The 26,431-nt window shown below is 39.5% G+C and overlaps 3 protein-coding genes across 4 annotated transcripts; all 3 read right to left on the bottom strand.

Moving 5' to 3' along the window:
- Positions 1-675: 675 nt before the first annotated feature.
- LOC118430737 (lysosomal-associated transmembrane protein 4B-like) lies at positions 676-7,598 on the bottom strand. The gene is made up of 7 exons (XM_035841744.1): positions 7,491-7,598; positions 4,159-4,257; positions 3,365-3,422; positions 2,683-2,759; positions 1,968-2,084; positions 1,517-1,630; positions 676-961 (listed from the first exon to the last, which is right to left on the bottom strand). The coding sequence occupies exons 2-7, from the start codon at positions 4,231-4,233 to the stop codon at positions 860-862; spliced, it is 543 nt and encodes a 180-aa protein (XP_035697637.1). The 5' UTR covers positions 4,234-4,257; positions 7,491-7,598; the 3' UTR covers positions 676-859.
- Positions 7,599-9,092: 1,494 nt separating this feature from the next.
- Positions 9,093-14,092, bottom strand: LOC118430691. Its single transcript, XM_035841685.1, has 7 exons — positions 13,657-14,092; positions 12,882-13,013; positions 12,149-12,218; positions 10,688-10,764; positions 10,337-10,435; positions 9,679-9,747; positions 9,093-9,216 (listed from the first exon to the last, which is right to left on the bottom strand). Exons 2-7 carry the CDS (start codon positions 12,972-12,974, stop codon positions 9,115-9,117), a joined length of 510 nt encoding a protein of 169 aa, XP_035697578.1. The 5' UTR covers positions 12,975-13,013; positions 13,657-14,092; the 3' UTR covers positions 9,093-9,114.
- A 1,583-nt stretch (positions 14,093-15,675) lies between these two features.
- Positions 15,676-20,046, bottom strand: LOC118430690. Of its 2 annotated transcripts, none has more exons than XM_035841684.1 (7): positions 19,669-20,046; positions 18,661-18,806; positions 18,267-18,372; positions 17,477-17,553; positions 16,708-16,806; positions 16,273-16,341; positions 15,676-15,867 (listed from the first exon to the last, which is right to left on the bottom strand). In XM_035841684.1, exons 2-7 carry the CDS (start codon positions 18,757-18,759, stop codon positions 15,763-15,765), a joined length of 555 nt encoding a protein of 184 aa, XP_035697577.1. In that variant the 5' UTR covers positions 18,760-18,806; positions 19,669-20,046; the 3' UTR covers positions 15,676-15,762. The 2 variants fall into 2 exon arrangements, with proteins under 2 accessions (XP_035697577.1, XP_035697576.1); XM_035841683.1 differs by having other exon boundaries at positions 18,661-18,792; positions 19,669-20,041.
- Between the last annotated feature and the right edge of the window lie 6,385 nt (positions 20,047-26,431).

Genomic DNA, 26,431 nt, shown 5'->3' with positions numbered 1-26,431 from the left:
CGCCAATCCCTATTTAATACTTTACAAATAGACAATATCTGTAAGAAAATGTCAAAACAAGACTTGTTTAAGTACTTGATGTTATGCAAGGACGATCATGCTATCGACACAATATGTAAATATGTCTCCATGTGTTTCAAAAAGAGAGAAGAACATGTTAGAAGCAGCCATTAGAGATTGTAACACATAGTGCCTTAGCTCCTTTTCCATTTAGACTAGTTTAAAACCATTGTAGTAGTCTAGTTTCTTTTTTCCTCTGCACCCATAAGACCATATGTGGTCCCTTTGTGCATTTAGCCCTCGGGCATGAATATGCAATAAAGATTATCATTGTTGCATTATAATATGATATACTTGATTAAAAGATATTAGGTCGTTGATATGCCGAGATAGATTCCTACATATGATGTGATCTTCAAGAAAGTATTCTAGACATTTTGCATAAACATACAACAAATCTACAACACGAATAAACTCAAACATTTCTTTGAAATAAGTTGGTAAACTTTAACCACGGCACCAAAATACATAGTATAAACTCTAGGCTGAAAGATGAATGAAACTTTATGCGAAAGCCCTGACGAGGCAGGTGGATGACACACCTTCACCGATTAATACTGTACGATAACCTCCATGGCCCTGTTTGTAATCTTACTTCTCGTTTCTCTTTCATTTCCTCTTTATTAGGACCTTTGCTAACACGACTAATCAAAATAACAACTGATGTAAAATAGAGTGTAGAGTTGACATTGTTTGAAACCTTGGATACAAGACAGACAACTTTCCAGGCACGATGGTCAGTGTGTTGTGAGTCGGTGATGTGCCCACTCTGGTGTCCCTCCTTTGTTGTTACCTGTGATTAGATGACATTGGGACCACCGAACTGGGAGTATGGTGGGGGGCAGCCGCCACCCTCACGCAGGTTCTGGGCGTGTGAGTACACCACGATGGCGCTGTAAATCTGTGAAATATAAATAAGAAACCTTACAAAACTATATGAAGTTGAACAACGTAAATCAGTTTTAGAATGGTTCCAAAGGTATAACGCCAAGTAATATGTTAACGCTATATCTTCAAGGAAATACGAACAACTTTGGTTGTGACAAAAAAAAGTGTTGACCGGTGAACAGTTTTATCATCTTGTTAAGTCACTAGATAACAAAGCAGACAAACTACACAAACAGGTGTTTTATTGAAGAATTTCATTTTGGTATGGTAGCCTTGAAAAGGTGTCCTCTAACAAGAAACACCTGTTCCGCCATACCTTCCACTGTATTGGAGAACCTTGATTAATAGATTGAATAGAAGACCTACTTTTGGGGCAGATCTATGCTAGGGCTAGCAATATCACGCATGTTAGCAATCTCCATTTGGCTCAATATGGATATTGCTAGCCACAATTGAGATTGTTGAAGACCACAAGGAAACTGACAGGCGGTACAAAGAACGTTATTATCCCAAGTGTACGCTTGTATGGATACAAGTATAAATACACTTTAAAGATGGTTTAACTCACCACCAGAGCGACTTCCACTGCCACAATGGCCCACATCACACCCAAGATTAGACCAATGGCGGCTCCAACTGCCTGGGGGTTGATGTCTGGATCGTCCGGGTCCGGCTGAATATCCTGGCATAAAATATGTGAACTTAGTAATTAGATCGTTACATACAATTTTTTTCCAGGGCCCCACTGTAAAGCAGTGTGATACACTGAGCTGGGCTACCCTGGCTAAAGAAAACAGAAAAAAAAATGGAAAAAACTCAAATAGTTCTCTAAAACTTTATCAACATTGACAAGCATTGACATTATGAAGTTGCACGCACTTGATCAAATATTTTCGACACTTTGTAATGTTACTGCTGATTGGCGTTTGAACTTGCCTAGCCAGCACTCTTCTAGGACATCTGAACATCGGTAGCGCATACCAAGCCTGACTGAAATGGTATAAAATTACACTACTTACCTGAGCGGCGTTGGCGGCGATACCAACCACCACAGAGACCACAATGGCCATGATGGTCACAAGCACGGACCACACGATCGCACCCACCACCCACACCATGCACAGGATGTGGTTGTCCTGTTTTTAGAAAAAAATAACAATATAGATGAAAAAAATCATTATGTAAAAGAGAACATTCTGCAAACACATTTGATATACTATCTAAGCAGAGGTTTGGCTCCCGTTGTTGTTGTTCTTTTACGTTTCTATGCGTTTTTATCGAGCTTTCTATTTTGTACCGATTTTCTTTATGTCTCGCGATAAAAAAAAGGCTAACCTCTGCTTGGTGGGTTCATTTCACATTTTTCCTTCACATATCTGTATGTGAGTGTGCTTTCTAAAAAAATGACTGTTACGCCCATGTGTATTTCTTTACGATATAGAAATATAAGACAGTCCTTGTGACTTCTGAATGTGTGGGTGCAATTCAATGTCAACGATTTCAAATGCCATTGAGTTCCTTTCAGCTAGTCTGGTTCGAGAGTATTTCAATAGAGTTTCTTTCACAATCTGTAAATACAATGATTCATTTAGAAATACACAGATTTCAACGATACCTTTAGTCTCTTTCCTGACTAAAGTGCACATACACATCTTGTCCATATTATACATTTGCACTGTAAAAATCATCCTTTATATCCATGTCAGACAGAATAAGACAACAACACAAACAAACCTTGACAGCCCCGATGATGAGGAGGATACACAGGACAACCATCAACCCGTCAATGGTGACGCCAATGTACATGGGAGCTGTAGGAATAAAGGACAGGTCATAATGTTAGGTCCTCTTTCCACTATATATAGACGGTCGGTGATCACACTGTGCCCTGGCTGCGACCTTCATTGGATCTGCGTAACTCTTGGTTTCATAATAGAAATATCATAAAAATCTAGTAAGTATAATGAAAAGATAACAAGACATACAAAGAGATAACAAAGTTTTGTTTCATGATAGAAATATCAAGTATGTATAGTGTAGAAGTATAACAAAAAGACAACAAAATATACTTGCACAAAGCGTAAAAAGATCTATGGCAGTCTATGGCAGTGATAGGATTTACTACCATACTATGAAGTAGGAATAAACATTTCGGTACTATGAAGTATGTAGCATATGAAAATATCAGATGTAAAATCAAATATCATCTATACCTTATAATGTGCATAGTAATTACAGCATAGCTGGGATTTCTTATAGCCTGTGTTTACACAATCTCTCGCTGGCTGGGGTTAATGACCCCCTCCTAGGTGGTGGCAACTGTGTGAGGCCGGCCGCTAGGAGCGCGATTTTATTCAGGCTGAACTTTCTTACTTCGCTGTAGTTTTCAGGTCAAATATACGCAAAACATACGCACCTCCTTTGGTGCCAACCACACCCATGATGCCGAGCACCATGTTGATTATAGCCAAGACCTGTACGAATTGAGACATACAGAAGTGAATCTTAATTATAACTCACAAAAGTAATTGTAGAATCATTAGTTTTTTAATGTTATGCTCGTTTTACACTGACAGAAAACATTTCATAGCCATCAAGATATTGGTGTACTTGTTTACCTAACAATATCTATTCTATGTAGATCTACATGTATGACAGCCGCTTTCACTATCAGACAGCTAAGATTGTCACTACACCCACGGCTGTACCAAGTCCCATATTCTATAATACGATATTGTATTTAAAATATTTGTTTATATGTATAGCTGTGGCGCTAACATAAGTTTGCCAAGTTGAGTGCGCCACCAGTTCGTCTGTCACGTCTTCATACGTGAATAAAAAAATGTACTGTCTCATGTCCGTATGACGTATGTGAAATGTACTCTCCAAGCAGAGGTTGGTGGATAAAATCGTGACCTTTTCCTTTCATCAATTTCTTTTCGACCGGCCTTCCCACCAAGGTCGAAAAAAATTGATGAAAGGAACAGGTCACGATATTTCACTAGCCTCTCTCTACCAGGCTTCGTGGATCGGTAGAATCCTTATCCTCACATGAGGAAACGTACTCTTCTGGCCGCCGGCTAACTCCCCTAGCGTACTATAGACTCTATTTGTCCGATTTCTACAACCACCGATCCGCGAAGCCTGGTAGAGGCTAATATTTCACACCAAACTCTGCTTGGAGAATATGTAAACGGAACAATGACTTACCAGGTACACGATGGAGATGGAGATGGTGCCGGACTTGAGGTCACAGCACCCACAGCAGTTGTTTACACGCACCATGGTGACAGTCAGGGTCAGGTCAATCTGAAATTGGTACAAATGTACAGAGAGAGCATAAGCTATAATGGCATATTTCTAAACGCACAAAAACACATGATATCTGCTAAGTCTCACATTCGTCTATTAAAGCTCTGATGACAAAGCGCTATGTATGTGCTTCCTAATTTCCAAGCAGATCCGACGGTGTCATAAGATAGTATCAAAGCTGGCCAAGGTGTATAGCCGGCCAAACGGGCACCTATGGTGGGTTTGATACTATTTCACGCCACCGTGGATCTGCTTGGAGATTGTGTGCCTCCATTGAGCATGAGCATTACTTTCCTTTTTCACAAACTTTCACTCTTGACTTTTTTCATATCACTGTGTAAGTGGGTCGGTGTTGTGGCCCGGTTCTTTTGGATGCTGCACGAGGAACTTAACTACAAGAAACCTACTCTCCAAGAAGTGGTTGAGTCGCGGAGATATAATAGTAGTAGTCGGGAAATTTACCGGCTACAACTATATCTCCGCGACTCAACCTCTGCTTCGAAGTAGTGGAGTACAATAAACCCACACAGGACGCAGGTATGCCGTTGAAACACATGGGAGCTGTGAGTCGGGTACTTTCACGGACCCCCCTCACAGACTGCCTCTTATTCCCAACCCCCGGCGCTTTTATTGAACCTCACACCTCAATAACAACGGTAGAAGCCAAAGGTGTTAAAGTGGTGATAAAACCCTTTGTTCAAAGACAACAACACAGGGTGTGAACAAGGCACTCGGTCGAAACAGAAGTATCCTCCACACAGATTTTCAGACGTGACAGAAGTATCCCACACACAGCTTTCCAGACCGTTTGCAGTTATACAGTTATATATTATATCTGTAAAATTCGGTAATTTCTCCATTCCTACAATTGACCTTTTTGTTGTCGAACGGGAGCTTGACTATTCATAACGATATTAAACGCCGATGCGGTGGTATATCAGCGGAAGTTTGCTTCAGACTAGAGGAAACGCAAACTGAAGTCCTGGGTGGCCCTGCGTTCATTACCCTGTCAAGTACAGTGTGGATATCATCACGCCGCAAAGCCCTCCCCTTTCCTTGCCACACTGGCACTTGAATGTGAAAGATCAAATATCCACTATCTTTTACTATTATAGAAACCACATCGTGCACAAACAAAAATTGGAATCATGGTGATAGGATCATGCAGAGTTTTTTTCAGTCCTTCACTGATGGGAGGTGCGTCGCCCACACGCCAGCGAAACTAAGGCGTGGAGATTACAAACGAGGCTTCTGACAAAGCATTCAGCAACAAGCTTTACTAAAAGACGGAAGTGATGTCACGGAGTGCCAGCCTGTACGAACATGAAAGCTTTCTTGGAAGGTCTGGTTTCGGGTCTTGAAAGTACTCTACCGGATCCGGAGCGGAAAGCGTGCCAGGACAGGTTTGATCATGTCGGGTTGATTAAAACGGGACGTGTCGCGTGACAATATGGGGTGGGTTAGCAGTAACAAGTAGCAAAAGAATCCCCGTTTAATTCTTTAATGTGAAATATTAAAAAATCGCAAACTAATGACAGGTTTCATGATTAATTTCTAAAAAAAATCAAGAGGCAAAGAAACGGCAAATACAAGAATCATCGGATTTGTTTCGCGCCATAAACAACGCCTTTCTTTGGAATTTACTTCCGGGAGCATGGCGCACCATGTTTTGTGCATAGTATCAGTGATTGTTTATCCCGGGCCGAGCTACATAGTATATCCAGAGACATATTCTACTTTCGTTGGCATTTTACATACATTACAAATATCACATATGAAAGACATCCTTTTGATTCAATGGCCGCTAAAGGTCCCCTCTCACTTGACGTGCGGCACGCTTGCGGCATTGCTGCGTTCGGAAGATGCTCAACGAATTTCAGAGATAAAGAACGAATTTTCTTACTTGTTGTATATTTTGTCGTCTTTTATGTTATACTTTTACGTCTTGCGCAATATCGGAATCATAAAAAATCGAAGAAAATAACAAAACAGTGACGCAGCGAACGAACGCAGCAATGCCGCAAGCGTGCCGCACGTCAAGTGAGAGGGGGCCTTAACGCCTATAATTTCAGCAGCACGTACTGAATGAATGCACACGGTACTAATATAACGTGTCATGTTTTAAAAGATCTGTGTCGATCAACGTGCCTACATTCACCGGGCAATATAACATAATTACCGATACAGTAAGATTTCGGACTTATTGAATCATTGCACCACTGTGCAAAACATCAGGAACAACATAAACATGGTTGTTTTCATCGAAAAATTAAATGTTAACACAGTCTCTTCGCTGCAGACTAATTTCGGTGAAGGGAGGAAATTATGAATAATGTACGTTCGCTGCACGACAGTTTCTCCTGTCCATAAATTGCAACAAAACAAACCCAAATACTCTGAGAGTACTTTAGCTCGAACTTTACCCCCATCCAAGCACAATGGTGTGTGAATAGTAAGGTGTGCCTTATCTTCGAACAGATGTACGTGTTTGAATAGGATCAGGGTTTCGCTTGTTTCGCTGTAGTTTCGCTGTACCTTTCGAACGGTGGGTTCAGAAAAAAAGAGCCGCAGAAAATGGCGACCAGAAAAAAGGTGTCACCAATGTCCAGTTTCAAAAACCTAATATTGTAGCCTTATTTCAAGAGGAAGTACAAAATGAGAACTAAAATGGCACATAACTTCCTTCCTTTCCTTAAGAAAACGTCTCTGGACCAAGTCCAGTTCTATTCTCCTTCCAAAGTCACGGGCAAAATGTACCTCCCCGCTGTAATGTACAGACCCTGACACCCGAGGCATTTGCTCCGACGCCATATTCACGGTGTTATATTCCAAGTCCAGTGTAAAGCTTTGTGCTTTGTCACAAAGACGGCTTCTGCTTTTTAACTAAAACTTTTAGTAAAAGTCATACTTGTTGTTCTAAATCACGGTGCCATCACTACAGTAGTGCTTCTCATTGTGTAAGCCTGTTGTGAAAAGATTTAAACTTCGCCCTGATTCCGTTGATTGTTCAAAATCAAACTGACGACGTCGGGGTAGCCATTTGGCATCATAACACTCGAAAACGTGGCCTAACCTATGCTTTGTAGCTGATCTGAAGTTTGTAGTGCAATGATACGTTCACTACAATTGTACAGTATAGTTACAGTATAGACTAGCACAGACCATCCAGTGATCAGATGTCGATAAGTAAAGGAAGACTGGAGTAAAGAAGGCACAAAAGGTACACGTACCTATTGCTGGTAACTATTCTGCTGCGCACACGATTGGCTTCCTTCTCAGAACCCCGAATGAAAAGACCCGAATCAGGCTGCAGCATACCTCAGCAAGTGTCAATTACGTGTAGGTATACGTCACAGACATTTGGCCAATAGCACAACAGGATGTGCCACGTGATATAAACAACTCAATGGAGGCTTGAGGTCATCGTCCTAATGGTCGTTTACACGGTTCAATAGAAACAAACCAAACGTTTGTTTGTTCAATATTCGGTGTTTGTTTTGGAATGTCATACTTGTGTCCTGGGGAAAGTAGGTTATGATTGTTCGTTGATTGTGATTTTACATGGAAAAGCCGGTGTGATTTGCAAAACTAATGAGAAAAGGCTATAAAAGTATTATTTGACTGTGCTTACGTACATATCTGGGCCGAACTTATGTTCATGCTGGAGACCATCATTGTAAATATTATGAAAATGACGACCTTATTTGTCTAATGTATGTCTCATGTCTTAATTATTCAGATGATTAATCCATTTACGAACTTCTGAAATAGAGGTAAATGATGGGGATATACTTGGTAAGTATTTCATCCCTAACAAACTTTTTATCAACAACTCAAGGATTCCTTAAACAATAATTGATTTAAAGACACGCTGACAAAGTTTATCATCCTTTGGAAGATTTAATACTGTATACAATAGCATTTGATAGCACAACTCACAAAACAAGACCTCGGGAATAAGTTTCATATTTGTATTGTAGAGAACACATACAGTTGATCTAAATATACATGTAAGCGGCTTCGAAAAAGGCATTTCACGGAATGCTCAAGGAAACCCTTCAAGTAATAGAAGCATACAATGAAACCAGTGATAATAAACTAAGGAATACTAAGTACTTTGAGGAAATGATACGGATACATAGCACTGGATTAGATATATTACAATACAATGTATACATATATTTATAAGTAAAAAAATTATTCTTCTTTCCAGCTGTAATACCCATTTTACACCTCAACACATTGGTATGACACAACTATTGTTCGGACTTGTCAAATGCAAAAGTCGTGGAAAATAATATAGACAAAGAACCGTTTTCAGAATTAATAATGTCGATGCATGTTCTACTCCAAAGTTATGATATCATCTCAGTGGAAACTCAATCCATTCACCATCGGTTAGCTTTTTATAGGGGTTAAAATGGAAATTAATATATCATCACACGCAGTACGGTTTAACAGTTCTGTGTTGATGACAAAGTACGCCAATTTTGACTAGAATTCACAAAAATGTTATTGTATCGTCTCCTAAAGGTGGTATCTCACTGCACTTGGGGCACCGGTGCGGCACTGCGGGGTTCGTACACTCCAGCACTGTTGTGTTATTTTCGCCGATTTTTTTTTTATAATTTAGATATTGCGTACGACTTAGAAGACAACAAAATACACAAAACGTGAAATTTGTTGAGTAATCTTTCGGACAAGGGTCAAGGCAGTGCCACACCGGTGCCTCAAGTGCAGTGAGATACCACCTCTTAGTTGTCCTTGACACAGAGCAACAATACAAGTTATACTGGGTACAGATGTTTTGGTTGATTCATGACTGTGTCCTATTGGGGGGGGGGGGGGGGGTACCTAGACTGCAGCAGACTCGTTCACTTGTGAGTATGGCGGCAGGGTGGCATCTTCGTGACGTAAGCTCTCCACAAAAGAGTTCACCACAATCACACCATAGACCTATAAACGATAAAATGGTAACTAGGACTTATAGACAGAAAAGAAGCTGGATATCACATTGTATTATCCCTCGCTGTTTCAATCTGAACAAAGTCAAAGTCAAATCAACAATTAAAGTAGGTAAATAATCCACCAGTATATTATCTTTTACACTTTTGGAAGAAACATTCAAGACATTTATAGAACCACACCCCTGTACTTATGTACGTATAACATCGATGACATTTCAGCCTCACGGTGTGTTGAAAAACAGACTCACGGTGTGTTGGCACTAAATCAAAATAAAAATCCCCTCTCAACGTTTTCATGTTGTACTAGTTTTCCAATGTTGTAGACTTGTTACAAGTATATATAGAGTTATATACGTAAGGGCGTCGTTCATATAAGGTCAACATAATATTGTCAAATGAGTTACGTAGTTTGTCCCTTCCAAAGCATAAATTAAAATCAACAAATACATACCAACAGCCCTTCTTCAACGGCAAGGTAGAACCAGAAGAATCCAATGACGTGTGCCGCTTGGGGATTGTTCTGGAAGGTTGAGATAAACGAAGATTGTTTTTCTTTTTGCTTTCTTGCTGTTGTTTTTCTGTTGTTATTTTGTTCGGGGATGTTGAGTTGTAAGAAAGACTACCTAACAAGGTGTTTGCAGTGTGCCGGAAATTAACAAGAAACCCACAAACAGTTAACATACTTGGCTCAGAACTAGAATATTTAATTTCACATTGAATTTTATCTATGATTGATTGAATGATGATAAGCCGGTGGTGACTACCTGTATTCAGGAAGATAACGCAACCTTGAGTGTTTCAACGAAGAATTTCGTTTTCTGGCCACCGATTTTACTTCGACAACAGTTACGAAGGTAATGTTCAATACTGTAAAAAAATTTTTTACAACTTTCGTAGAGGGGAAATCAAGTTGTAGAAGAATAGTTGTTGGTCCGTCCATGTAACGATTTTGGCTCGAAGACACAATGTGGATGATACTAGCAGTATCTATACAAGAGTACCTTATATTGAAACTTCAAATGGCCGCGATAGATCTGATACATCATATATAGCAGAGCAGCATCGGACTCGTCGGTTGAGTACAGGCACAATTATATGGGAAGACTTACCAAACCAATAAGCGACGAACCAACGATACAAAGGATGAACATGGCGGTGACGAAGATAATCGTGCCGATTATCCAAATCCGGCACAACAGAGGATTCCCCTAAAACGAAGATAGTGGATCAATCAATCAATCAATCAATCAATCAAACAAATTTTATTGCGCTACGATTGTAAGGGGTACAATGTATGGCGAGTTCTTGAGCATAACTTAACATCAAGACTGAAGTATATACATGTACCAAACACATACCAAAAAGTCCCATATTATAAAGGACTAAACATTACGTTATTCTGATTAAACCTCTATGGGACATGGGTTGCATGATAACGAATACAAAAGCCAACACCATACCTTGACGGCACCGACAATGAGGACGATGCACAAGATGATCAAGATTACGTCGAAGATGGCGTCTAAAACCCTGAAAGCTGTAATATCAAACATGTTTCTATAGCATAGAACCAGCAACATTTCTTTACATTTCAGATATAAATGCCGTATATATACGTACATTATGTTGGAAACTACTGGCAGTGCCTGACTCGGACTCCGTCGGAACTACTTGAAATTTACACGTGACATCGCCAAGGTAACCAGTTTTAAATATGTGAGCAATTAGCCTTTGTTCCATGGCCAGCTCTAAATATGAAATGTTTCATCAAACTAAAAATGTACAACCACACAAATATGTACCGTTCTACTTGGTTTAGCCACACCTACATCCCCACATCATGGCACATGTAAATGCACTGTTTCTTAAACATTTATGCACAATATGGCTATCGATATATTTCAGTAATTGGTTGGTTGGTTGGTAAAATATTTGTGAGTTATATATATATATTTAACTAGAGTTCGGGGACCTCATACCTCCATGAAATATTTATTGCTTTTTTGTGGATGGTATGTATGTTTATAGTCGGTTGTATTTGAGAGTAATGGTTATATAATATAAATGTTATGGGAAAGTAGTGGTGTATTTATTTAATGACACAGAGGATGTCCATCTGATTAGTAATTATCAAAATGTGACACTTAATTGTGTAATGTGCGTTTAAGAGGTCGACGGCATATGGTGGCGTGGTGTTCCTTAAGCTTGATGTTTGGCATTTAAAATGTCTGAGGTTGTCAGCATTATTGAGGTTCGACTATGTGCCTCAGAGCTGTGTGGTGGGAGGAAGTTGGGAAACTCAGAAAGAAGAAGGGATGTGGCCAACTTTAGTCAGATGGTGATTTGATTTTCCACCAATATGTCATAACATCAACTGTTCACACGGTACAAAAACGAGATGCACACTTTCCTCTGACAGCCCTACACCAACTGTAAGATGAATACTTGGCGCCAACCCCGTCTGCTAAAAAACAAGTACCATTGGCTACGAAAGAGACATCTAACAACTGTCCCTTATCGTAACAAAATCAGAACATCTGTGTCGCCCATAAAACTTCTGACACCCAACCCAGATGAGAGGACCTAATGGCATTTTAAACAGCTGTCACCTCACCATCTGCTTGGAGCTAAGCCCATTAACAAACACATAAAGCACGATGCCTGTACCAATATATCTCAAATATAGGGGTGATTTCTGATATTATTACATCGATTATAACGACAGATACGGCTCCCAAAATCTCATCGATTCGAGCTTTCATCACACCCCACCAACACAACAAGTATGAAACCAATCCATCCAGCCGTTCTTGAGTAATCATCTACACAGACAGAGACACATAACAGAAAATATAACCTCCATTCCATGACATTTCATGGAGGTAATTAGAAGAACCAGATAAATATCCATTATCACTTACCATTTATTCCCTCTCCATTAAAAGCTGCGAGAGCAACTAGGGTCCCGATGACATAAAGAAGATTCATAATCTGAAAAGATAGTACAAGATTTAGAGACGCCGTGCAGGATATAGAGGAAATTTTTTAGTATTGCCATACAGAGACACTTTGTTGTTGTTGGCAAAACACTTTGTTAGCTGCTCTATCATGGCAAAAAAAAGTAACGATTAAACTAAGAAGAGCAAAGAAACACATTTTATACAACTTAAGCGGCCCTGAATAAATATTCAAAAGTATATCGCGGAAATCTAATATTGAGAAGAAAAGCAAATCCATGTACACTCTATTCATGCATGTTAAGTGACCTTCGGGTCTTGTTACGTGGTAACCATTAAGTAAAACAAAATGTGCCCATTGTTAGAAGACTTATAACTGATTTGCTTGATCAACACATCTATGGGGTTGCACGTGGTTTAGAACGGTAATTTTGATGCGACACCCAACAGGCAACGCTAGTTCGTCTTTATCCGTGGGGTAACCTATATCCATTGTATCTAAAAAACAGAGTATTAGGGATATCAAGTCAACGGACGGTGGCTCCAAATTGCAACATTTCCAAAATATACAAGGTTGTTGAACTACCGCCTGTCGGTTTGATATCCCTAAATACATTGTTGAAAAAACAACGGATATAGGTTCCCAACGGATAAAGGTGAACAGGCGTCACATACAGGTTACAATGACCGTACTTACCAGGAATACAACAGCAATACCGATGGTGCCACACTTCAGGGAGCCGCAGCAGCAACAGTTCTGCACCCGCGGGATGCTGAGGTCGATCGCCATGTTCAGTGTCAATATGCTGCCTTTCTTCAACAACGTTATCTGTAGAAAAATGATACATTTTCAGTGCATTCCTCGACTGTCTTGGTAACGCTGAATAAAATCGTATCGTGGTTATCGTGATGTAAATCATGTACCCGATTCTTGAAATCTTGAAAATCTTGCCATCTGTTTCTGCTTGCCTGATCTGTACATGTAACGTTAAAGCCATTGAAGGGGTAGCCCATTGAGGCCGAGGAGGGGGGTGTTCATTACGCTTTACTAGTGTACTAGCTTACATCGTTTGTGACGTGTTTCCAAAAAGTGTGTACACTTATTTCATGAATAGCTAGGTTCAAAGGTTGCAACAGGTGAACAATACTAGCGGATCAAACGTATCCCAACGAGCCTAAATGCCAACAGAAGGTATGAAACATTCTTTTAAAATCACTTGTATTCAGCTTGTAGTTGATCCACTGTTGCAAAGCGCTTTTGACAACTACAAAATTAAGGGCAGCAGACTTTGTCGACACATGTGACCTGGGGTTACTTCAAACACTGACAGGGAAGCAAGTGTTTTCTTCTAAGTTAACAAATCGTACCCCTCACGGAAAGTGAGAAATACTATGGCATATATGCATTAGCTCCTGATAGATCTCTACCGTACAGTATCATTAAACAAGCGATAAACTGTCATTGTGCTCACCTGGTTGGATCGTCTGTCCTCGGACAAGATGGCGGCGTCTTGCTTCGCTGCCTTTCCTTTACAACAACAATGTGGGTCTTGGCGTGTGACCAAGTATACATGCAGTTAGACAAACCCTGCAGCGCTCACGCAGCCCAGACAGTGGTCGGATGGGTCTACCAGATGTATTACTGTGAACTTTGCTTCCAAGGACAGAAAAGTTGGGTAAAAATCTATGCTGTACGGTTAAGAGGGTTCAGACGCCAGTTGGTTGTGACACCTTATCTGAGCGTTGCGTTAAATATTTACTACTGAGGTAGTGTATTTACTACCACTACGCAGCTCCGGACCAGCTCGGAACACACCTGCAGTGGGTCAGAGGTCACGTCAATCACAGGTCAGCAACCTGTAGGTTGAACGTTTCTCGTCCTGACGGTATACTCGGTTGAGCTGAGCATGAAGGTGGCCCAGGCACGCTCGATTCGTGTCCGAGTTCGGGAGCGTGTCCCCTTGTCCAGCCGAATTCGAATGTTCGATGATGTTCCATTACGTAATTCGAACCGAACGCGCGTTCGAACCTGTGGTTATTTGCGACTATTCAATGTAAAAACGCAACATAAGGACCCTTTATATTTGGTGGGTGCCTGTGCGGATCAGGTTATGACATTTACAGTACAGCTTTATACCCAGCTCAAAATGATAGTATCAATCTTTAGTGCCCAGGTTTTACTTATTATCCCTTTCTTATCAAAATTGTCCGACTGTATTTTGTTTTGTTTTTAACTGTATTCAATATGTTTCAAGCAACAACGTTAATGTTAACGTTAGTACTAAAACAGTTAGTACAAAAGTTACATTTAACGTTATATGTATAGAATACTACTTTACTACAACCGAGTACTGATAGCTCTTTCCCGCCGTATCACGGTACACTGGCAAAACAAATCTATGACGTTTCGTTTTCATGACTACAAAATAAAAACATCTAACGTGTGAGAAAATGAAGACACATGCACGAGACCATTTCTACAGAATTGCTGTCAACCTGATATATAACGAATATACAATATTAATCTCACACTTATCAGTACCAAACAAAAAGTCTAATAAAATTCCCTTTATAAAACGTCAATTTCTTTACCAATGTAAAAAAAGGACCTAAATCTAAATCATACTTTTCTAAAGATTAATTGAATTCTATTTGTACTTAACGTGTTACTTAGGCAAACAAGTTATGGAGTAAGGTAAATAATAAATATCAACACTTCAGACTTAACTATTCATCTCCAAGCAGATCCTACGGTGCCATAAGATAGTATCAAAGCTGGCCAAGGAGTGTAGCCGGCCAAGGGAGTCAAACGGTAATCTCCAAGCAGATCCTACGGTGCCATAAGATAGTATCAAAGCTGGCCAAGGATTGTAGCCAACCAAGGGAGTCAAACGGTAATCTCCAAGCAGATCCTACGGTGCCATAAGATAGTATCAAAGCTGGCCAAGGATTGTAGCCGGCCAAGGGAATCAAACGGGAAGTTTGATACTATACATTACGCACCGTGGATCTGGTTCGAGATTATAAACTATTACATATTTTTAACTCCAATGCACAATGTTTACCGCACTACCCGGTTCTACAGTGTCGTCAATCATACGCAAACGCTGTCTGGCAATGCGTCTGTCTATGACGTGACGTGTACATGCATATCATCGTATTCGGGTCCAAATGGATTCCAGTTTTTCCTGTCCCTTGCACCAAGTAAAATTGCCATGGTCATCACAATGTGAAGCTTTGGTTGAATTCCCTTCAATCGCCATGGGCCTTTATGGGTTTGACATTTTTCTCCATTTATGCAAGGAGCTTGACTTTGGTAATGTAAATGCAACATCTACATAACCCATTTCTGAAGTAAAGAGAAGTACTCTTAACACCGTAGATTCAAGGACCATACTTAGATGGACGCTAGCTGGTTTGACACTTTGTCTTTCGTTGATAGTTTCCTTTCTCTACATTGGCTCCTTAACACCGTAAATTAGTGGCGTAAACTGAAACGACCATACATGAACGTATAATTGGCATGATTAACACTAGCTGGAATGACGCTTTGTTTTTCGTTGGTTTGTTTTCTTTCTCTAGATTGGCTCGGGCGGCTCTTCAACTTGACCGTACGCTGGTAGAGAAGCCTCCGTCTCACGCAAACCCTCCGCGAACGAGTTCACCAAGATGACGCCATAAATCTGAAATCAAGGACCACAGTCTATCAAACGCAAAGTTAACGTGATAAAAACAGGTAGAGTTACATGTATATCTACTGACAAGAGGTTCTATCTTCGTAAAATCAGACAAGTTACCTCGTAGTAGCTATAACGTTACGCAAGGTTTAGAAGAGCAGGTTAAAGAGCCTTACTGAAATACGACTAGTTACAGAGGTTTGTCCTATCGGCACAACGTTACCACATGAGAGTTTTATACTATTGAGTGTAATACTAGTACAATGTATTAGATGACATGGGCGGATAGAAAATGAAAAATGATGAAAATTGAACAAAATGATGAAAATAGATTCTGTCTGAAACTCAAAACAACTAACACGTAGACATTGGCATTTGTTATTTTTTTTATCAAAGAAATGCAATACTAACCAACAAGCCTTCCTCAAAAGCTATGCTTGCCCACAGGAAGCCCAACTCGTGTGCTGTTTCAGGGTTATTCTGTAAATAAACAACAGTAGCAGTTACCGGTGTTACGTCTTCTCCACAATGACCTTACGCCTGTTGATACAACATTTATATATTTTAGGGGAGCTTCTTTATTGCAGTGAAATGATGTTTTTACAATGTCTACCGTTGACCAAATACACAGATACTATCATATACACCTACGCCATCATAATGTTACAGCGTGGCAATGCCATTCTCCCAGAACCTACACATTGTAAATAACAATCATATTTCAAAATGCACTTCTTTTCTTAACCGACTTCTATACGAAAACAATGCAAAACCTTCTGAAGTCGGGGCGAAGAATTATATGCATCTGGAATAATACAGAGTTCCAAAACGTGCATGTATACTTACCATACCATGGTACGAGGAACCGACGATGGCACAAATAAACATGATAGTCACGAAGACAATCGTACCGATTATCCATATTCGACACAGCAGATACTTTCCCTAGCATGGAAAATATAGAAATAAGACATCAACATTAGAAATGGTCGAAGCCTTCTTTTCGGTAGTGGCAATCAACGTCCTAATGAATCAGACCATTCAACAAGATCACCCATAGGAAGAGTAATTAACATAAAGATCCTGTGGTTTACGGGCAGGCGATCTTTTATAATAATAATGATAATCTTCATTGCAAGTTCATGCCCGTGGGGTAATTGTAATCTCCAAGCAGATCCTACGGTGCCATAAGATAGTATCAAAGCTGGCCAAGGAGTATAGCCGGCCAAAGGGAGTCAAACGGGCACCGGAGGTTTGATACTATATTACGCCACCGTGGATCTGCTTGGAGATTAGGGTAATTGCAAACAAGGTAAAGCAATGGTATACATAATTGCATACTTAACAGAGAAGGGAAATAAGATTTATAGATAAATCAAAAGGAAAATAACGTCTAATCTTAATGTATCTTTTCCACATGCGGTGGGAGATGAATTGTTCAACATTTTCATATACTCATCTAGCAATTCAGATATGTGACACTTTTTGCTGATAGTGCTATGCCAAATAAGAGAGTGGCAGATAAAGATCAAACAAATTATTGCAAATAAATTACTTCGCATACATGCTGTCTTAATTATGAATTAATTATGAAAAAAATAGAATTCCACTCAACCTTGATGGCGCCGACAAGGAGAATGACGCACAGAATGATCAACACCACGTCACATATCGAGTCCCCGATTCCAATGACTGAAAATGTGTGAAATGGTGAAAGCAACACAGTTAAGGTCACATTGATGTATTACTCCGAGTGGGTAAAATAGATCCGAGCCAAAAAATAAACGGCTGCATGGACGAGTGTTTTTAGCGGTGAGAAATTTCCTTTTCGCCAGCGGAACTGATATCAACAGTTAGATTGGTGAAAGCTCGTTTGTATCTGAAGAAATTAGCAGGTAAAGTTTTGCAGCCGCGCGCTAGGTCGGAGGTACACAGTCCTGGGTTCTGAGTGGTGCGGTTGTACACTAGCAGCGAAAAAGTGCCTTTTGTGGGGATTAACTAGTCGTAGTTTGTAATTGCTATAAAAAAAGAACCTACGTATAGTTGACGTTCAACGGTTGGCAATTTTTCCCCACGATATAGGGTAAATGTGCTCAACATAGAATGAAAAATCTGCTAAAATTTTACTTAGCTTCATTATGAACGCGCCCAAGTAAACCACGAATTATAACATAGAAGTCTATGGGAAAAAGAAACTCATCAATGAGACCTTAAAACCAGTACATAGATATATCGTAGTTTAACACATTGACCTTTTTCTATACGATCATGTTAGTGCCCGAGATTTACTGTTAAACTCAAGTCCGTACACGTAACTTTCACCTAGCAGTTGCAAACGTTAAATAAATATTATAATAACTTTGGCTAGAGTTTATATAATTAGAGATTATCAATAAGGGACTTACTTTCTCCGTAATATCCGAAAACGGAAGGACTGAGGAGTCTGCTTATACTGACATCAGTTGTGGTAGAAATGAATAAAGACAGGACAAGGTTGAGCAAGGTAGGTACCTGTAAAAAATATAAACAACATCATGGACAGTTTCTGGTCATATGTTACGTCTCTAAAAGTACCACTATAGCTAAAAGAATTCAGAATAGGCAGGTAATACTATACATGTGTATAAAAATCGGAACGATCAGTTTATCTAATAAGTAATAATTACGTAACTAGACTTCGACTAACGAAACATGCAAAAATCAAACCCTACATTAACGTGCTATGTGTTATGTATTTATTTCTTACTGTAGATCCCGTATTGGCCAAGATAGAGGTAGATCTAAAAGGGAAAACATTACCATAAACACAACAGAGAGAGCGATGACTCCACACTTCAGTGAACAGCAGCAGCAACAGTTCTGCACCCGCGGAATACTGATGGCGGTATCAATGGCCATCTCACGGGGTCAGTTTTCAACTAGGGTTGGAACCTGAAAACAAAACACTTCTCAAGTGTCAATGACCCTGACTATGACATGCTCCAAGCAGATATTGGGAGAAGGTATCGTCATATTATGATGATTTTGTGTATGATTTGGAAATACAATAGTGACGAACGTTCCCATCATAATTGCTTAAAGAGTATTACATGGTCCGTTGTTATTTTGGTAAAGGATTGTAAGAAGAAAAGTCGGCCGGCCGGTCAGAAACCCTTACGATTATCCAAGGAGGTTCAACCTCCTTGGATTATCCAACCGCCCCCCCAACATCTGCTTGTGGGTTATTTCTCTGCTCCATCAGGTCACATGACCATTTCTTTCTTCAATCAAAACACGCCTGCGGAATTTGGGTCAGTGGGGCACTTGGTGGGGGCAAATATTAAAGGGGAGGGGGACCTGTTCCCCAAGCCGAGGGGGGCTTGTATTTAGGCCTCGATTTTTCGTCTGTCTCACTCAGCAGACTAAGATTTCGGTCACTAGACCCCAATCGAATTTTACCTCCGCTGGAATAGGCATGAGATACAAATCTGTCTATCGGTCGAACTCAACTTTACAACAGCGAACTACTTACTTTACAACAACAAGAAGTGTTTAATTTGTTGTCCTTTCACTAGACGTGGACGTGTGTATGTGTTGTGATCATTCATGAGCCTTAAATAGTTTTGGAGTACAACTCCCCAAGCCATCAAACCGGTCTGTCCACTCTGGTGTTGTTGTTCCTGAACAGTTCTCATTCCCTCTTCGAAAGCAAATAGGAGAAGTGACTATGTAACGTTATATTATCCTATGTCCTATCCTATAGTCCTAAATCCACCTGGGACAATTGTATACAGATTGCTAGGAAACATATACAACTGTAACACCTACCTTCTGGCTTGTCTCCTACTTGGATCGTTATTTGTACATGGACGTATATAAAAGAATCGACTCAGCTCGGTGTGTGCGATTCCTTTGTTGTGAGCAGCAGATTTGTAAGAAAGGAACGTTTCACCCTTTTACCCCCTTTTTGGTTCCTATTGGCTGTTCAGGGAGGAAGGCAACACTTTTTTAGGGGAGGCATATTGGACTGGGAAAATATTAAATACTAATAGAAGAACGTACTAACTCTTGTACTTCTCAGAATACCAGAGCAGTTAGAATGTTATCATCCCCCCTTTTCAAAAAGTCTGAGATTGTATTCAATGTAACTACAAGACTGGCAAACTACAATAGGTGACAACACCCTACACCTCATTCTGACCCCCTTAATTAAGGGGCCCGGGGGGCCTTACAGGGAGTTTCCACCAGACCAGTACAATAAACTTTACAGAGTACTGTAGTCAGAGGACTACTCTGCTTTACAAGTCAGACTACTGTGAACTTTTCTCTTAGGCTCCACTGAACTAAAATGTAGAATTAAAATTCATGACCACGACTTCATTAATTGGTTCATATCATGTTACATTTCCTCAGAGATATCTCTTAAGTCAGCAACCTTTGTATTAATCTTATAACTTGAAACATTGGTCAAATATGTACTTCTTGAAAGAAAGCATGTATCTACAGTCAGAAAACTGTGTACATTTTAGGGAACATTCAAGAGCTTTTTTTAAACATAATTCATGCAAGGCAACATTCACATTTAACTAACTTACACATGTCAAAAGTGTGAAATTCCAATCATTTATACCATTTATACCATGTAGGAATATGACATCAATTATGCCAGTGAGGACATTATTTGCATGATTAGTATTTGTTAATGTTGCACCTGCTCTTAATTACATATATTACATGTATTGAAATGTTTAAATGGAAAACACTATCACCTTGATTTAAGTCACAAGATCTTATAGGGCGTATACAAATATTTCAATATAACGTTACATGTACACAACTTCTTTAAGTAGAATGATGCTGAAGCGCTGTTCTCTGACATCCAGGGCAGTTGTTCTTCTGAATTCAGCGTAAAGCGTTGTCGGGACCCTCCATGCAGACCCTTACACAGGTGCCAAATCATTGTATACTAAGATAACAGAATTTCCCTATAACATTAGAGATTTGTCTTTTTCCTCCAAAATGCTAGACGTCCACGGGCTCCTCCACATGACTGTACTGCCCCGGGATCAGGGGGCTGTCCGTATCACGCAGGGTCTGGGCAAAGGAGTTCACCACGATAACACCATACACCTGCGGAACAAATAACAGTTTAAATCATAATCTTTTTTTGTCTTTTTCAATTTGCAAAGTAATTCTTTAACCTGTTTTTTGAACAAGGCATCATGCTACTACTATATGTAAAGACAGAGGTTTTTCAAACTGTTGTCCTTTTTTATATGGTGGTTCACAATAAAATGGATGTAAATTAGATACAGCAGCTGAACTATCAATTCCTTTCCTTTGATCGTGATCTCATTTTGGTGTGATGAGAGTGGTCACCACAACTGTGACACAAAGGAGAATGTTTAGACAAATACGTAACAGAATTTATAATAGTATTCAAACAACATGCTTACCAGTAGGCCACATTCAACAGCCTTCCCCATCCACAGGAAGCCTAGTCGGTGCGCAGTTTCAGGTCTGTTCTGGAATGAAGATAAGGAAAAGTAACTCATGAAGTCTGAAAAAACACCATAATCTCATTTGACAACAGACAAGGATATTGCCACATGTAAGACAATAGCAACAAGAACCTGAATCTTTGCAAGGCTTCTATAACATAAAGTTCAATGGTATAACGTTACATTTCAATAATGCTATGACAAGCTCCATGTATGATGGCCTTGAAAAGGTGTCCCCTAACAAGAAACACCTGTTCTGCCATACCTTCCACTGTGTTGGAGAACCTTAAGAAATTTAACAAATAATCTCCTTTGGTTACACAGTTTGCACCCTCTTTTTACCTAAGAAAACAAAAGGAATGGTTTTAACATTATGTTTCCTAGTGAAAATAGCCACCAACACCAAAGTGTTTCATTGCTCATAAAAGCTTGTCATTTGAATGTCCGAGGTAGATGTGCTTACCGAAGCACGTAAGGATGAAGCAATGATAAGAATGATGACCACGCCGGTAATGAAGACAACTGTACCAAACACCCAAATCATGCAGAATCTGTAATTTCCCTGTTGAAAAATGAAACCATTAGTAAAATGTTGGTTAGGGGGTTTCCACAAATAACTTGAAGTGAGCCCAAAATGAAACTACATTGCTGTCATTCAATAGTAAATAATCTTACAAAACGTACCCCTAGACTTGAAATGAATCTAGTCAGTCGTAACGTTACCTGGCAGCAACAAATCATTGATAACAACATATAGAACATTATAAGTCTTATCCTGATTTTACAAATCATGTGTACATGAGTGTTTGATTGACTACATAATGTTGAAAGCAGATCATACCTTGATGGCACCAACAAGGAGGAGGATGCACAAAATGATCAGGACTGCATCCAGGACCAAATCTGCAATCCTGAAGGCTGTTACACAGGTATAAAGAAAAGCATCCATTAAAAGATGAACAACAACAAGTGCCTTTGTTTACTTGAAGTAATCATCATACAACTCTATGAACTTAGTTACTGTACTAGTATTTAGAGACTGTCATTTTAAGGTCTTAGCAAAAAATTGAAGGTCTGAAAATTGTAGTTGACAGAGAAATATAAGTTGGTGTAACGTTACTTACGGCGTAGCTGGCGTATGTCCAATGCATTAGCGACAATGACGAAAAGTCCAAGAAATAAGTTGACCAGCTAATTTTAGAAAAATAATAACAACCATTGCATCAGCCATTCAAAATAGACAACAATACATAGATAGACATGTTGAAGCCTCCACTTGCAAGGTCAGCCATGCTCAGTACAGGCTGTGCTTGTCAGGTCATGCTATTCGATCAGCAACTCTAACTATAGCTTCAATGCTTCACCCACCCACCCACAACATGGTTTTCAATGTTTTGAGTATGAGAACACAATAAAAACTTCTACCAAGCCCACTCCTTCTCCTTTTATCATTCACTTCGGCGTGCAGTGTGAGAGAGCAGATAATTACCATGAACACGACAGCGATGGTGATGACCCCACACTTCAACGTGCAACAACAGCAGAAGTTGTTCACCCGTGGCAGCTTTATGTCGATGGCCATGCTGATGAATGCCAGAGGTCTTCAAGTAATGTTGCAATCTTAAAAATGGAATGAAAGATGCCAACCACTCAACTTGCTGTTACAATACATGTCAATAGCACCAAAAAGGTTATATTTCCATTCCAAACCCGGTAAATGTCACTCTCAATAGAATATGGTACAATATACTATACCAAACCATAGTGTCACTTTGCTAACATGCCTAGTAGATAATTCACAGGTAACATTGTACACTGTACATGTATTACTTGATAAGTGACCTCTTGAATAAGCAAACAGAATACATACCTTGTGGACCTACAGTCAGATCACAAGCTTTTGACGTCTAGAGATGCTGTAGGTGAAAGTTACTTGTCTCTTTGTTGGACTAAGATGGCGGAGTTGTAGTGGGTTCTCAGGTGTCACTTGTAGTAAACAGGAACAATGGGTTCTATCTTGGCACACAGCCAGAATAGACCAGTTTGACTGAGCAGCCTGAGGAGGTGCTGTCTGGAGATCAACTTTTGACAAGGTCTCAAGATCAGCTGTTTTCTGCAGATGCTTTCAGTACACAGCATACCTTCACTGATAATGTTTACACCAGTAAGCATTGGATGTTGACCATGCAATTGCAGCTTAACAACAATGAATCCTTTGAATCATAGTTTTATGCACATACCGGTAAGTAAAATGTGCATCACAACAAAGCTAAATAGCCTGCAAAGCAGTACAATGGAACACTTACTTACGGGTCACTGCACTCCAGATCTTCTGACAGCCCAAGGACATATAACATTACTATTTGGGGATATGAACTAGTTCTATTTTATGCCCAAAAGCAAAAAAAGTACACAAATTGCAAATATGTCTCAAATTTCTGTCAAACTTTTCATGTAGATGCAGCCAATGTCAGCAACAAGAAAAAATGTTATGTTCCTTTTCTTTCTAATGTGGCATATCACTGTATGGAAGAGCTTGTATATCTCACACACTAGATCATATTTCTTCTTCATTACAAGATGGATGGTACATTCAATAGGTAACATTCCTGCTGTAACTCACTTTTCAAAGTCATGTGCTGCTAAGTTTTCAACCATTATGACTATGCCATTTTAACATACTGTATCTTTTATATCTCCTCTTGCATGTAAGAGATGACACTAAAATAGGTTTTATATGAAGATTTTGATGTGGATATGAGCAAAATATATACTACACATATTTGACAGTACAAATGTGGCCATGGAAATGGAAAACAGTACAATGAGCATTTATTCATTGGGGAATTGATACTTTATATGAAAAGTACCTGGTTAAAACTAGAAAAGTTCTTACAACATTAAAAACAATTCAGGCACAAAGTATTAATGTAGGTTAAAGACTGCTACAATATCATTATGAATCTACAAAGAACAAAATATTTCTTCTTTTTTTTCAAATAGAGATTTGTCTGTCCCTGGCTTATTTTATCTGTATGATATATAATAAACCTAATTTGTGGAGGACATTTCTACCTAACTAAGACTCTACTATATTCTACAGCTAGAAAGTTTGTCTGTTCTGACCTATCATTCTTTTCAACTGATTGTCTTTTCCCCAAGCTGGTATGATATTTGTGTGGTGAACCATAAAAGTTCTTTCAAAGTCTTTTGACAAAGATGCTTCCATGCACCACATCAGGAAGGCACAAGTATGGAGTACCCAATGTAGAGAAGAACTAACAGCATCACTGACAACAGCATGGTTCTCCTGTTCTCCGATCGTAAGGCACTGAGGTTGTTTTCTGCAAGGGGAAAAATACAAGAAAGTATTACGATCAGCATATTAACTGTGCCAAGAAACCAGGGCTCTAGCCAGCGTCCGTTTTTCCATCAATCGACGAAAATTTGCTGCGTGTGACCAAGGAGCTTTTATCATCGATAAAAGCTCCTTGGTGTGACAGAAAAATTTTAAAACCAATCCGTCAACCTTGACGGACAAAAATCCGTGGTGGAACTACAGGCGGCCGTAAAAGTCACACGCTGTTTGTTTTGCTATTGTCATGATTGTTGACAATGTGTGTTGGAGCCCTTTCGCATATGATAAATTCATTAAAAAAACATTTTTCAAGGTCTCAGCTCAGTCCTGGAATAGTGTTTTCGCGACAATGGGAATTGGCTGACGGAAAAAAAAAATTGAGCTGGCTAGAGCCCTGCAAGAAACAAACACACAGAAGCCTATAAATATGAAAAAAAACAGTGGCACATGGGAAACCTTTCTTTACCATCAAGGGATATTGTTTTTCTCAAAGCTTCTTCTTCCTCCTCCAAATTTTGCCTGAAAGCAGAAAAAATTGACATGATTATAACTTTTCAAATCAAATTATGCACAGTGCAAAATGTACACAACACAATAAATTTAACGCTGTGGCTATTGACACACTCAGTGTGCCAATAGCCAAACAGGCTATTGACACACCGAGATGCCAGTCAGCCAATCAGAGCTTGTAACATGCCTTTCCGGCAATATTTTACACAAGCAATAGTTGAATAGACATTGTTCGGAAGATTAGACATTGGAATCTTTGAATCTTGGAATGAACGGACGTATTCAAGTTATGCCTTACATCTGGATACCTAATAATACAGCCTTCATCGTGTATGTATGACGTAGCGTAGTGGATAGAGCGTTGACCCGGGAATTCATGATACCAGCTCCGACCCGGTTCGAGTCCGCGCCGGAGTTTTTTTAATTTTTTTTTTTTTCAATTTTTCCTTTTTAAACATCCATTTGATATAAGAATATTTTATATATAAACAACTTTTAAAGTTTCTGTTAACAATATAAACCAAAATTAACACTGACCACAAAACATGTCATAATTTTCGGCCGTGTGGTTCCGGCGCTATCGGCAGCGACTCGGAAGAATATTTCTTTCACATTAAAAATAATGGAGGTAAAACAACAACTATAACTTCGCTTCCTTAGTGATATAAGTTTTGAGGCCGAAAATTCTCCAATATGGCAGGAATTCGTCGATAAACACAGCTGAAAACGTGTTCCTAACCGATCCAACATGGCTGCCATGATCACATGCGGTGACAGTAAAACTAGCACCCTATATGATAGCAGATTCCGATGTTTCAAATTGTGCCGTAAACACGTGAAAAAGATCGTATTTTGGGTTGATAATGGACACAGGATGCCATTTGTATTTTTCAGAGTGTTGATTGTCAAATATAATCGTAAGATTTCCTCATTTTAGTGGTTTCTATCACTGGGTGTGTCGATAGCCTAACAGGCTATCGACACACTCAGTGTGCCAATAGCCTAAACAGGCTATCGACACACTCAGTGTGTCAATAGCCTCGCTCTAAATTTAAAGACATGAGAAGCGCTAAGAAAATACCTCACCTTTCCTTGTCAGTCATAAACTCAAGTCTCAAGGCCCGTTCAAGTTGGTCAAGTCGCTCTCTACTTCTTTGCAGCCTACTTTCCACAACTTCAATCTGTACCAAAAAATTATGAAAGAAATTGGCATAATTAAGTG

This window comes from Branchiostoma floridae, chromosome 14, assembly GCF_000003815.2.
Source record: "Branchiostoma floridae strain S238N-H82 chromosome 14, Bfl_VNyyK, whole genome shotgun sequence".
NCBI classification, from domain to species: Eukaryota; Metazoa; Chordata; class Leptocardii; order Amphioxiformes; family Branchiostomatidae; genus Branchiostoma; species Branchiostoma floridae.
This window is presented reverse-complemented; position numbering and strand designations above follow the sequence as displayed.